This window comes from Chiloscyllium plagiosum, chromosome 28, assembly GCF_004010195.1.
Source record: "Chiloscyllium plagiosum isolate BGI_BamShark_2017 chromosome 28, ASM401019v2, whole genome shotgun sequence".
In the NCBI taxonomy this organism is placed as follows: Eukaryota; Metazoa; Chordata; class Chondrichthyes; order Orectolobiformes; family Hemiscylliidae; genus Chiloscyllium; species Chiloscyllium plagiosum.
The window spans coordinates 33,232,954-33,248,282 of NC_057737.1; the positions used below are offsets into that span (position 1 = coordinate 33,232,954).

At 39.9% G+C, this 15,329-nt stretch overlaps 1 protein-coding gene across 1 annotated transcript in view; it reads left to right on the top strand.

The window, feature by feature from the left end:
* The window catches only part of hsf5 (heat shock transcription factor family member 5), a 112,164-nt gene that overhangs the window by 21,146 nt on the left and 75,689 nt on the right, over positions 1-15,329 (top strand). Inside the window, exon 3 of the mRNA XM_043718920.1 lies at positions 10,534-10,631. Within this exon, the coding sequence (XP_043574855.1) occupies positions 10,534-10,631 (98 nt within the window). The remainder of the gene's footprint in view (positions 1-10,533; positions 10,632-15,329) is intronic.

Genomic DNA, 15,329 nt, shown 5'->3' on the forward strand with positions numbered 1-15,329 from the left:
GTTCTGGTTCTGTTCCACCAACCTGTGAACATCTTCTTCAAATCTACACCAACAAACCCTTGCACAATCTTTAAGACTTTTTTAATGTCATTCATCAGTCTTTTCTAGAGAAAAGAGTTCCCACCTGTTCAATCTCCCCCCAGGTATAGCTTTTCAGTTTTGATATCATTCAAATAATTATTTCGCACCTTTGTCAATACTGCTATCACCTTTTTTAAATATGAAGAGCAGATCAATCACAGCACTGTAAATTTGATATAACCAATATTCTACAGAATTATCACAGTTTTTCATCCTACCATTCCAAAGATTAGTCACAGTGCAAAACTTTGCTTGCTTTCTTTATGGCCTTTTAATTTTTGTTGTTACTACTCTAGACCTAAACTTTGGTCTATATCTTAGAACCAAGCTGGCTTTGCGGCAGTTACTCAGGAAATCCCATCTCTGAACCTGGAACCTGGATTGGGAAAGAATGATGGTAGGTCATGATTTACACATCTGTGGTCATGTAGGTGACTGCACATGATGGGCAGCACAGTGGCACAGTGGTTAGCGCTGTTGCCTCACAGTGCCAGAGACCTGGGTTCAATTCCCACCTCAGGCGACTCTCTGTGTGGAGTTTACACATTCTGTCTCTGTCTGTGTGGGTTTCCTCCGGGTGCTCCGATTTCCTCCCACAATCCAAAAATGTGCAGGTTAGGTGAATTGGCCATGCTAAATTGCCCGTAGCGTTAGGTGAAGGAGTAAATGTAGGGGAATGGGTCTGGGTGGGTTGCGCTTTGGCGGGACTTGTTGGGCCGAAGGGCCTGTTTCCACGCTGGGCCTGTTTAAACTGTGGGTGTTGTCTAATAGATCCAGTGAGTTTTGAGAAGATTTTTGATCCAGTTTTTGGCATAGGGCAAATCCGATCAAAGAGAAGATTGCATTGCTCAAAGACCAATGAGGTTGAAGTGGGTTCCAATTTGAAACTGAGATTTGTAATGATGGAACAGAATCCACTTGAACTATGCTCGGATTGCTGTTTTTGCCAACCACATTTCTGAGAAGTAGAAGGGATTTTAAACTATATAGTGGGGGCCAGGAACAAATTTGGAAAAATGTGGTCAATCAAGAGCAGAGTCAAAGTCAAAGAGAAAAGTACTGATATGGCGAATGATAATCACACCATGACGGAAAGGCAGAAAAAGTATGAATCTTAAGAGACAACCAACGGTTATGACCCAAATTTATAGTGAGAGTAAAAGGATAAAACTAAAAGCTAAAAGCAACTGAGAGATGAAAATAGTTTGGGTAAAAATTAGAAATGATAGGAGAGAGGTCTATGCACGTGTCCTGACAGAGAGAGAGAGAGATCTATGTATTCTGAAAGAGAGAGACATTACATCAGGGTAGCTGCAGCAAGTAACGTACCTCCTGATCCCAAACCTGTCCACTATCTACCAGGTTCAGGTGAGGAATGTGAAGGAAAACTCCACACTTGCCTGAATGCGTGAAGTCTCAACAACAGTTAATAAGTTTCAAACCATCTATTAAAAAGCAGCCTGTTTGACATCTACAAACATTCAGTCACTCCACCACCCCCACTCAGCAGCAGTATTGTGTACTATCTACAAGGTGCATTGCATAAATTTGTCAAAGATGCTTAGCACCTTCCTAATCCATGACCACTGAAATTTGTACTGATGGAACAGAATCCACTTGAACTATGCCAGGATTGCTGTTCTTGCCAACATTGTTTCTGAGATATAGAAGGGATCTTAAAGTATACAGTGGGGGCCAGGGATTAAATTTGGAAAAATGTGGTCAATCAAGAACAGAGTCTAGGCCAAAGAGAAAAGTACTGATATGGTGAATGATAATCACACCATGACGGAAAGGCAGAGAAACTATGAATCTTAAGAGACAACCAACAGTTATGACTCAAATTTGTAGTGAGGGTAAAAGGATAAAACTAAAAGCTAAAACCAACTGAGAATTAAAACAGAAGGTAACAGATGGTAAATGCATAGGAACTTCACCTAAAAATCCCCTCCCAGCCACCACAAAATATATAGTCGTACTTTCACTGTTGTTGGATAAACATCCTGCAATCTCCTCCCTAACGGCATTGTGGTTTTACCTGCGCCAAATGTACTGCAGTAGTTAAAGAAGGCAGCTCACCACCACGTTCTCATGGATACCTCGGGACAGACAATAAATGCTAACCAGAGATACCTATGTTCCACGAGTGAATACATAAAACAAGTAGATATGTTTGTGGATTTGAGTGTTACAACTAGATTAGCCATATTATTGAATGGCAAATCTTGCTTTAAATGTTTAATTTTGTTTTGTTACTTAATCTTCAGGTACATTTTCTATTGAGTGTTTGAAATAGCAACTGGTATGAATTTATTTATTCAATCCCAATTTCATAAACAATTATATCTAGGCTTGGTGATTTTAAATGGAGCTTTTATGTTGGAGATACAGCTAATCACAGTCAGATGTTTATGGTGGCACAGAGTTACTGTTGCTAATGCTGACAAGCTTCAATTTCTGAGGAGTGAGCGCTTGGGCTCTTGAGAGCGATGTGAGGCTATTGGCTTTACACCAATGAAGAACAGATTAGGCTGCTGAGATAGGAGCGGACCTCTCCATATTACAGAAAGTAGCAAGGAGAAACATCAGTAAATGCCTTATTCTAATCAGGTGAAGCAGAGTGAAGCAAGCGAAGAAAGTATTGCATACAACATAGGGTTTAGAGATTAGATTACTTAGTGTGGAAACAGGCTGTTCGGCCCAACAAGTCCACACCGACCCGCCGAAGCACAAGCCACCCAGACCCATTCCCTACATTTACCCCTTCACCTAACACTACGGGCAATTAAGCATGGCCAATTCACCTAACCTGCACATCTTTGGACTGTGGGAGGAAACCGGAGCATCCGGAGGAAACCGACGCAGACACGGGGAGAATGTGCAAACTCCACACAGAGAGTCATCTGACGCGCGAATTGAACCCAGGTCTCTGGTGCTGTGAGGCAGCAGTGCTAACCACTGTGCCATGCCGGTTTGCCACCTAAGAATCAGCTACAAAATGATAGAGTGCTTGTGCTGTAGGAAAATTGTCTATCCAGATATTTGTGCTCTGGACCACATTGACTTGAGGTTTTACAGTTGATGTTGTAGTCCCCCATTTGCAGTCGTCAGCGTCATTGTGATGCTGAACGTCTGTGCATCCTAATTGTTCCAAAGATCAGCTGTAGACCAGGTTGGTATCTTGTGTTCAGACAGTGCATCACATGGTCAGGTGGGTTAATTACATCCTAATTCAAACAGCGGAGACTGCAAATATTTTAAGACAAATGAGCCAATGCAAAAATAGAAGGTATTACATTTGCGATGGTTAATAGCTGTTCAAAGTGCCAACAAATCAGTCACCTTCCTGAATGGGAAATACTTCCACTCAATGAATGTCAAGCTAGTATGTTTCAAAGGAAGTGTATCTTGCAAGCCTGCATTCCACTTTACAGCCGTCATTGTTGCTGTAGCCTCCAAGAGACCCTGCTGCTGTAAGTCTTCAGGTTCATGTTCATGTGCAAGTAACTGTTAAACTCAAAAAAGAAATGGCTTCTGACTCTGTTCCAGTACTCAAGAACAGATGCAGAAAGGCACTTCAAGCAAAGTTATTTACTAACAATTGAAAATACTATTGACAACTTGAAATTACACTTCCATTACATTGACCAGTTGAGTGGTGACCTAGAATGAGCTAACTGGGATGTCTCATATAATAGCCATTGCTGTACATTGGACAATGAGTATTCAAAGAGGCATTGAGCTGAGAGATTAAGAGGACCTGGTATGCTCTTCTTCTTCAGAGATGGACAGACAGGACAAAGAATAGGAGGATGAAGTAGGTTCTCTAGTCATTGAGGATGGTCAGCCAAGCCCTCCAAGGATTCGTGGCGATCAGCAAACTAGTATGCTTGCAAAGGTTGCAACATTTCGTCTGAGCGGTTCCCAACCATCATGACAAATGACTGTGTCCTTCACCTTCTAATTGAAATTATCCATTTGATGCATAACATAATTCTACTGCCACCCAGTTTAAATGAAACCCAGGGTACCACTGCCAATAGTTTCCCCCAACATAGACTTTGATATCCCATGAAACTCAAATCGTAACCTTTCACTCCATGGCCCATTTGACTTCATTTAATTATAATACACTAAGTCTGCTCATTGACATAATCATTAATATAATAAAGAAAAGGCAGTGAACAAACTCCACAAATATTAACAAGTGATCCATAAAGTGCATTTAATTACGTTATCCAGGATTCCCCATTCCCAGTAGTTGAGGATGAGGCGGAGGCAGCTAGCTTTTTGTTTTTGCTTCTGTTTGTGAGGCTTCTTCTGTTACAGCCATGCAGTTTGGATTGTTTGCTGAGTGAGAATGACAAAGAACACATGGGAAGATACTGGTGCCTGCTTACAAGTGACCACCTTATCTTCCGCTTCAACTGCCTCACTCCTCTTAATGTCCTTCATATCTGATAAGGCTATGTTTTTAATTTTCCTGTATTTCGAGTTGTGGAAGGAATGAGAAAAGAACTGTCTTATAAAGCATGAATTGTTGAAGGGTACTGCATGTTTTGAAATCAAGTAATCTGACATTCATTGTAAGCACCATTTGCACAGCTGCTTATTCAGACTGATTGCAGATCACAGGATTTGTGTATAAATGGATTTTTGGTTGGTACAAGTAGCTGATTGTTTTGTGGACTAGTGACGATAATTACTGGCAAAGCTTTCTACTTGCTAACAACTATGTGATTGGTTCGTAGGCAGCTGAACAAGATGTAGAGGTCATTAGGATCTCTACCAGCTCAGGAGGTCTCACTGTTCTCTGCAATAAAAACTACCCCAAGCCTGAAGAACATCTGTTTACCTTTCCCTCAGCCGTTGCTGTAAGCTGGAACTTTCAGTTGTGAAGTCTTTTATAAGTGAATCAGACACTGTACCCTTTACAAACCAGTGGAAGCACCCAGACAAGGATAACCGAGAAACGATGTTCTGACCAGCAGTTAAGTCAAATGAATTATCACAAGAACCACTGAACTCCTTCCAGACTTTCCTCCAATCATAACACCAATTTATTTTATCACTGTCTGTGTTTTTCTGTGTAAGGAGAGTTTATATGGAAAATAAAGTTTCAATTAGTAGACTTATATGCTAATGAATCATAATTATATGCCTTTTAGTAGAGCCTAATTACTTGTAATTGCATCCTTAATTTTTGTGATGACTTTGGGAATGATGGGGCTTGACTTCCAGTACAATACCCTCATGAGCTAAAACAATATATTTCAGCTCAATGCTCCTACAACTATTTAGACTGGAGCTGCATGTGATTCACCAAAAGGTTTGCCACTCACTCAGTGGAGGAACTCATGTGTACAAAACATGACACTTATTGGCATTTGTGCTACATGGATTGTTCCATTGTCTGCCCATGACTCTGCAACATCTCAAATACCACTGAAATGGGATGCCTTTGATGCTTCATGCATACTTTCTTTGAGTGTGACAGCCAAGATTCATTCTCCTCTCTTTTCTAAAGGATTATGCCCACAGCTGACTCCACTTTTTCTCATGCTCATAATTTGTGCTTCACACAAGACATCCCTGTTCTAAATTTGACTAAGGCCCAGCTGAGCTAATTTGTCTCTGCTTGTAGGTAGTATAAAGAGATGATGTGACTGTGCAGCTTAATTCATATCTCTGCCCACTAAAGCAGCAGGCAGTGATTGAGCTGGTCCAGCGACTTGTGGACCACTGCTTGTCCAGTAGGAAACAGTGGAGATGGATTCGGCCCAGTCACCGTATGCCTCAGCACAGTCAACTCAATAAATAACAGCTGGTGTAGAGCCATGGAATACATTGTAGAGGAATGATTTCTATGCCCTTCATCTATTTTTATTTTTTTAAAAACCTCACACACTGGCTGAGCCAGCAATTCTTCCCAATTCTGCTTGCCCTTGAGAGAGTGGTAGTGAGCTGCCTTCTTGAAATGCTGCAGTTCATGTGTTGTAGAAAGACCCAGAATGTGGTGAGGGAGGGAATTCCAGGATGTTTTCCCAATGACTGTGTAGGGATGGTGTTAAATTTCCAGGACAAGATATTGGTGAGTGGCTTGGAGGGCAACTTATAGATGGTGTCTTCCCATGTGCCAGCTGCCCTTGTGCTTCTAGATGATAGGGTTTGTGGGTTTGAAAGGTGCCGTTTAAGGAGCTTTGGTATTTCTGCAGTGCATCTTGTAGATGGTGCATATTGCTGCTATTTAATATTGGTGATGGAGGGCATGGATGTGTTGACAATCAAGTAGATTGCTTTATTCTAGATGATGTCAAGCTGTTGGAGCTGCATTCATCCAAGCAAGTAGAAGTATTCCATTACACTCCTTACTTGTGGCTTTGGGCTTTGGGGAATCAGAAGGTAAGTTACTGACTGCAGTATTCTTAATCTATGACCTACACGTGTAGCCACTGTATTTATATGGCTACTCTAATGCAGCTTCTGGTCAATGATGATCCCAAGGATGTTGTTGGAGGACAATATAGTAATGGTTATGAGAACACTGAATGGTTACAAATATCAATGTACCATAGTTAGATTGTCTCTCACTGGACATGGTCTTTGCCTTGTGTTTGTGTGATACAAATGGTTTTCAATCCAAGCCTGGGTATTGTCCAGATCTTGATGCATTTAGATATGGTCTGCTTCAGTATCAGTTGCAAATAGTGCTGATCATTGAACATTCGTTGGTGAACATGCCCACTTCTGACCTTATATTCGAGGAAAGGTCATTGATGAAGCAACTGAAGATTATGGGCCTAGGACATTACCCTGAGGAGCTCCTGCAGAGATGTCCTGGAGCTGAGACCTCCAACAGCCATAACCATCTTCCTGTTTGCCAGGTATGACTCCAATCAGTCATTCCATAAGTTGTCTTAAGCATTCATCTATTCATCATTAGCTTGTAATGTCTATGAGTACCATTTATAAGATGTACTGCAATAGCTCACCAAGGCTTCATATCACAGTACCACCTTCCAAAATCCTAAAGTAACTTAGAAGAACACGAACAGCAACAATATGTAAATACCAGCAACTAAATCTTCCCCTTCTAATTATATGCTTTCCTTATTTGGAAATATATTGTCATTGCTTCATCCTTGCAATTCAAAGCCTAATTAATTTCCTTTTGATTATGAAATCCTTTCTCCTACAGGATAAGAGCAAAAGATTTCAGAAGGCTCTCTTCCTTCATCTAATGCAACATGACATTTACATGATATGTTGCACTCCTCAGTGATGCCCCTGCTTAATTGTGCTCTATATGTGACCACTGCTGATGATTCAATGATGCAACTGTTTATTTGACTTAATAACGTTCAAGAGAACTATAGACATTCAGTCTATTCAGGTTGTGTATATACTGTTGTATACACAGTTAGAAGCCTGCCATCTTGGTGTCTGTTGTCACTCAACTTGAAAATCTTAGTAGATTACTAAAATGCTTTCAGTGTCACAGAATTGTTATAGTGCAGTAGGAGGCCATTTGTCCCATTATGAATTAGCAGTTTGAGCATTTTAACTTTGTTCCATCACCTGCCTTTTCCCTGTAACCCTGCACATTATTATTTAAGTAGAACCAACCTAATGCTATATTGCCTGAATTGAACCTGCTTCCACCACACTTCCAGGCTTTGCATGCCAGATCCTAGCGACTTGTGTGTGAAAATGTTTTCTCTCACCGCACATTTGCTTTCTTCTGGTACTTGATCCTTTTATGAGCAGGAACAGTTTATTCTGTTCAGACCCGTCATCATTTTGAAAATGTCAAGAGAACCTCCCCTTAAATTTCTCATCTCCCAGAAAAAGTCTCAACTTCTTCAAATTTTCCTTGTAACTGAAGTGTCTCATCTCTGGAATTATTCTCACAAAACTCTTTCCATTCTCCAATGCATTCACATCCTTCTTTTAGTGTGGCATCTATAACTGCACAATACTCCAGCTAAGGTCTAACCAATGTCTTATATAAGTTCCTCATACTTTCCCTGATATTGTATTCTATGCTCCTATTAATAAAGCTACAGCATTTTAACAGCTCTCTCTACCTGTCCTGCAACTTTAATGACTTAATTACTCATGTCTTCTGAATGAGAGGACTTGATCAGTTAGAACTATATTCACTGGAGTTTCGAAGAATGAGGGAGAACTCTCATAGAAACCTATACAATTCTAACAGGACTATATATGGTAAATGCAGGAAAGATGTTATCAATGATTAGAGCTTCCAGAACCAGAGCTCATAGTTTAAGAAAAGAGGGTAGTCCATTTAGGACTGAGGTTGGGAGAAATTTCTTCACCCAGAGAATGGCGAGCCTGTGAAATTCTCTGCAAAACACTGAGAAGTTGAGAGCAAAATATTGAATGTTTTCAAGAGAGGTTAGATACGGTCTTTAGAGCTAAAGGAGTCAAAGGATGTGAGTGAGAAGGAATAGGGTACTGAATTGAACGATCAGCTATGATCATACTGAATAGCAGAATAGGCTGAAAGAGCCACATGGCCTACCCCTATTTTCTATGTTTCTGTGGATGACTCCCCACCTACTGACAACATCCAGGCTGTGCCTCTGGGAAGATGTTTTCTTGCAGAAAGATGTAAGAGCACAACTCTCCTCTTTGCAATTACATTCATCAGTGCTTCAAGGGAGACACTGAAGAAACATGAGTACAAGGTAACAGGCATTCAGTCAATTTCAAATTCAAGGCTGAGGACATCAAATTGCAAAGAAATTGCTGTACACTTTACAAAATACTTAGATTCCAAAAATGCAAAGCCAAAGTAATATAACTTGACATTATAGGGGCTAATTGCATCAATGTATAATACTGAGAAATAGGCATTTATGAATACATGAAATAGGAGCAGAAGTAGACCATTCGGCCCTCGAGTCTGCACAGCCATTCAATAAATCATGGTTGATCTGTTTTTGTTTCAAATTCCACATTTCAATCTACCACAAAAACCCTTGATTCCCCGGCTTATCAAGAATCTATCACTGTCGTCTTGAAAATACTCAAGGACCCTTAATACATTGGCTTTTGAGGCAGAGTTCCAAGGTTTCTCTCTCTTCAGAGAAACATATTCTCATTTCTGTGCTAAATCAGTGACCCCTATTTGTATAACAGTTACTACTAGTTCTGAATTGACCCACTAGAGGAAACATCCTTTCAACGTCAAGCTTATAAAGGCAGTTCAAAATCTTGCTCACATCAATCAAGTAACCTCTTACACTTCTAAACACCCGTAGAGACAAGTCCAGCCTGTCCAACCCAGGAGAGAAAGCAGAGTTAACATTTTGAGTCCAGTGGCCCTTCTTCAGAACTGAGAATCTAACTTTGAAATTCCATGGCATGATTGTAATCTAATTTTCTCATTATTAATATTTTTGGGGTCACATTGACATGGAATTTACTGGACCAATTACTTAGATTCTGTGGCCAAAATATCAGGTCAGAGACTCAACATTCTGTGATGAGTGGTAAACCTCTTGCCTCGCCTTGTAGATCATGTCTTTCCATGATCTACAAAGCATAAATTGGGAGTGTGATGCCTGGATGAAGTGTACCTTCAACCAATTTAAAAAAACTCAACCATCCAGGACAAAGTGATCCACTTAATTGACATTCCACAAGTTGTCTTATGCAGTAATCTATTCATCATTAGCTTCTATAGATACATATAGTGTCTATATGTATCATCTATAAGATGTACTGCAATAGCTCACCAAGGCTTCATATCACAGTACCACCTTCCAAAATCCTAAAGTAACTTAGAAGAACGTGAACAGCAACAATATGTAAATACCAGCAACTAAATCTTCCCCTTCAAATTATATGCCATCCTTATTTGGAAATATATTGTCATTGTTTCATCCTTGCGATTCAAAATTCTGTAGAACCCCCAAGTAACAGTGTTGCCAGAGTATCCTTGGCACAGTGATTATTTTAGTTTAAGATGGTAGCTTGCCACCAACTTCTCAAGAGCAATTTTAGATCAGCAACCACCCCCCAAGATTGAATGAAAGGAAACGTCTTGAGCAGATGACAAATTGTGTCATTGAATGAATTAATTTTATTGTGTATGAATATATAAATGTTACAACTTCATAGTGTTCTATCCTACCAGAATCTCTAAATCTTTGCAGAAATGGCCAAATTCCTTGGGTATTATCCTGGCATTTTTCTGTAATCCCCAAATGAGCATGTGAATATCAGCATGTTATTGCGATGTTTCTCTCAGTGTCTGTTAAATTGTTTCACAAATAACTTCGATACCCACACTTTTTTCATTATGATCTATGAAAATAATCTTTATTTAATTTTTTTAAGCTTCACTTGTTGAATTATACTCTTATGAAAACTGTCACATGACATTTTTACAGCATTTTACTGATCTGGGTTTTCTTTTTCTAGCTGTCTTGCAATGCTGTCCTCCTAACTCCCATCTGGATCCAATGACAGGTTGTCCTAACACAAACACTTCTTCTTATCCTAACTACAACTATTATCAGGTGCGTTTAGTCAGTGAAAATTCTGTAGTTGACGCAGTATTGGATCAGAAGTGGTTGTAAATTATATAATACAATGAATAATGCACATTTCTTGTTCTTACTTCGTTTTACTTGTTCTGCTTTTTTAAGTAATTAACTTATTTATTTTTAATTGCTTAATGTATCCATTTAAGTGGTGATGGAGGAATTTGATTCAAACATATTAAACATTAATATATTTACGGAGATACAGATCTACTCATTTGTGGAATTCCCAAATTTGTGTCAAGACCTAGTTTCGCAATTAATATAATAGCATAAGTTTTGCTTAAAACTTGTCAGATCATTCTTGTACAGTACAATATTGGATTAGATGATATTCTTATCAATACTTCATGGATATGCAGACAGAACTGCTTGCAATATAATTCTTCCTGTTTCCACTTACATCACTTTTAATTGGCGGATAGTGTTATGTTAATGATAATGATGTAATAATCAATTGCTCATCAGAGGTTAATTAACTCTTTTTTGACATTAAGCCTCATTACAAATTATGAAGCAGATATTACAACACACTAACTGATTTCTGTCTAGGCAGCTTGCAAATCCAAAGCAGTCTAACTCACAGGCAAGATAACAGCATTGCAGGCAAACAGCAAATGGAATCCTCAAAAGCAATATACGCAAAAAACATTCCCCTCTTTTGATTAAATTAGATTTGATTCCTGACAGTATGGAGACAGGCCCTCTGCCCAGCAAGTCCACACTAATCCTCCAAAGAGTCACCCACCCAGATCCGTATTTACCCCTGACTAATGCACCTCACACTATGGGCAATTTAGCATAGCCAATTCACCTGACCTGCACATCTTTGGATTGTGGGAGGAAACCAGAGCAACCAGAGGAAACCCACGCAGACACGGGGAGAATGTGTGCAAACTCCACAGAGCCAGTCCCCCAAGGTGGAAATTGAACCCGGGTCCCTGGTGCTGTGAAACAGCAGTGCTAACCACTGAGCCACCATGCCGCCCTATTGCAAAATAACATTTAACTATTTACAATTGACACCATTCAGGACAAAGCAGTCCACTTGAGTGGTACTGCTTCAACAAACAGCCTGTCGGTCCATGACCAATGCTCAGTAGATCTATAGTAGATGCTCCACAAGATGTTGCACTACAGAAATTCACCAAAACTCTTTAGAGAGCACCTGCTAAAAACATAACCACTTCCACCTCAAAGGATAGGGGTAGCAGATACATGGGAACACAACCACTTGCAAGGTTCTGTCCAATCCACTACCATCCTGACATGAACATGTATTGCTGTTCCTTCAGTGTGTCTGGATCAAAATCCTGGAACTCCCTTCCTAACAAAATTGTTGGTGTATCAACAACACACATACAGGAGCATTTGAAGAAAACAGCTCATCATCACCTTCTCAAGGGCAAGAAGGGATGGCAATAAGTACTCGTTCTACAAGTGATGCCCCAATTCCATGAATCATTTTCTAAAACAAAAAATTCACAAGTGTTTTATTGAGCCTGTATAAGTAGTTGTTAATATGCCCAAATTATGTAATGGTGACTTTGTCTGGAGGTGCTGTTGATTTCCACAGTCATCAGTGATGTTGCCTGATGTTCCTATTTCTGTCAAGATTTTCTTTCATGGATTTAATGCAGGTGCTGTTCCAGAATTGCTTATCCTGATGCGCTACAGACAACATCTGTTCCAGGTTAGATACAGAATGATCTAGCTGCTCAAGCTGTTTCAAATGTATCAAATCTTCTTGGCATATATTGTTTTGTTCCTTAATAGCTTCCAGCTCATTTTAACGTTTCTAATTTTACACCTTGCATTTTTAAAAATTCTACCAAATTGGTACATTCTGTTAGATACGTTTATTTTCTTGTTCATAACCTGCTGTAATAACTATACATCTTCTCCAACTCTTTCTTCTCCTCTGAAGCCTGGACCACTTCTTCATGCTTCTTCAGTGATTGTTTTATTTCCTTTATATCCTGCTTGAGCTCTTTCTGAAGAATATAATTATTAACATTTATTTCTCAAAAGGACTGTGTCATGAATGATTTGCAGCTCCTTGTTATGAGCACTGTGCATTTCCATCTGATTTTGCAGGTCTCTCATTTTCTATAGTATTGCTTGGAGCTCAAACCAACATTTCTGTAGCTGTCCCTGCTGAGCCTGATCTGTTCTATGTTACTCTAGACTTTTCAACACACAGGCAATCTTGTGATATGATTGATTATACAGAGCTGGTAGTTCATTCTGTTCTTTTTATTTCCCTTTCAGCTCTTTAGTCATATCTATGAGCTAAATGAATGTGCCCCCCAAAGATGCCAGCATTCTCACAATGGGATTCTCAACTTTGCATTTATCCTGAGTTAGTTGTGCAGCCTTTTCTACACAAATTTTCATTTTTTTCTCCAAAGTAGAGAGCTGAGATTTTAGCTTCATGAATTCAGAGAAAATTGAAGTGTTTTGTTCTTCATGTTTGCTGCACTTGTACTTATGACCTGGAAGCTTTGTAGACCTATAATGATCAATTTGTAAGCACATCAATCCTTTAGCTCTGAGACAATAAATGTTTAGTGTATCTAGCAAATATTTCTTGAAAACTTCATGGGTTTGAATGAGATCACAGTTTAGCAATTCAATTTGTTAGTTCCCCACTTGAAAAGTCACAAAATGAGCTCTTTTACCTGTCTCTGCACATGAAGTGGTTTATGAATTCTGTGGACTTCTGTCTAAATTACATAAATTGTAGTCAATGAATACAAAGTTTAACCTGACACTGAATTGGTTTCCTAACATGATCCAAATCTTTTAGAGGTCTTTTCTACCTTTAGCTCATAATGCTCACATGTTAAGTCCATGTAAATCTTTGTTCCCAATGTTTCTGCATTGAACACTCCCAAATCTCCAAACTGGTTAAAAATTTTGAATTCCATTATGTGGTATTCAATATCCCAATTTAAATTTGGGAATTTTGTCAGCATTCTGACAAGATGCTAGTGTGGTTATTTGCTATCAATATGGCACACATATTGATCACTTGCCTTTCCCATGTGAGTTAACCTGACCTTTCAATAAGGATTTTTCTGCTTTCAAACAGGCTGTGTTTTTGAATTTCTTCAGTACCATCATGAACAAACGCATTGATGATTATCTCATGCAGTGTAGCATGATGTTGACTTCTGTTCTATCTGTAGACCAACTTGCTTGCTGACTATTCAATCATGATAGACCTCAGCAGCACAATGTTCTCAACCAACTCCATCTCAGCACCACTGATACAGACAGGGGTATCTCCTGCACGCTACTTCCTCAAGTTGATGACCAGCTCCTTCATTTTGCTGACATTGAGCCAGAGATTGTTGTCTTTACACCATGCTATTAAACTGTCTATCTCTTTCATGTACTCTGTCTCGTTGTTGTTTGAGATCCAACCCTCTATGGCGGTGTCATCAGCAAATTTATAAATGGAATTACAGCTGAATTTGGCCATGGAGCAGTATAATAAGGGACCGAGTATGCAGCCTTATGGAGCACCGGTGTTGACGATAATTGTTGACGTATTTTCCCCTGTCCTTACTGATTGTGATCTGTGGGTCAGGAAGTTGAGGATCCAGATGCAGAGGGGAAAGCAGAGTCTTAGGTCTCAGATTTTGGAGATGAGCTTGGGTGGAATTGTGGTGGTGAAGGCGGAGCTAAAGTCAACATTAGAAGTCTGATATCAGTGTCCTTGTTATCCAACTATTCTAGCGAGTAGTATAGGGCCGGAGAAGATGTCTGCCTGACATTTGGCTCTTTGCCCCTTACAAAAAGAGGATCCTGATCCCTGCTGCCTCAAATTGTAGTATCCAAGCCCTGAACTGGTATCAGAGATTGCACTTGACTTATTGTGCAAGACCCCCTGACTGAAGAGACTGTAGACTGCTGACAGCGATGACAAATTTTACGGCTTTGTGTCTGCACTGAATGGTATTGCAATGCAGCGTACTTTAAGCCTGATATTTTAAAGAGAAGACTAAGGTTAAAAAAAAAGATAAAACCAAAGAAAGTAGGGATGCTGTGAGCCTCCAGGTAGGCTCCAAGTGAGTGAATGCTAAGATAACAAGAAACAGCCCAGTGACACAACCTGGTCCCTCCATGAGCTGGTGTATGTCCTAAGTGCAAAGTGTCCTTGCTGAAGCATTACAATGATAGTTGCTATTGTCTCCCAAGGTGCAGGATTGAAATGTAGAAGCATACTGTATGTGGATTGGAGATGTGGCATAATGGTTCTTAAGGCTGGCACATCAGAAGGCAGTGGCAGAAGTGGGTACTGCAGATGCTGGAGATTAGAGTGGTGCTGGAAAAGCACAGTAGGTCAGGCAGCATCCTCGGAACAGGAAAATTGAAATTTCAGGCAAAAGCTCTTCATCAGGAATGATTCCTGATGAAGGGCTTTTGCCCGAAACGTCAATTTTCCTGCTCCTCGGGTGCTGCCTGATCTGTTGTGTTTTTCCAGCACCACTCTAATCTTGACATCAGACAGCAATGTCCATGGCTGGTTTCCCTGAAACCTGTACCAAGATGTTGATGTCCAACGTGGAGGTACTTTGGAGTGAGCAGCAAGCTGAGTACCCACACTGATATCCATGTCTAGAGTTCTGACCATCTAGTTTGCTCATGACAGCCTGATAAAAAACT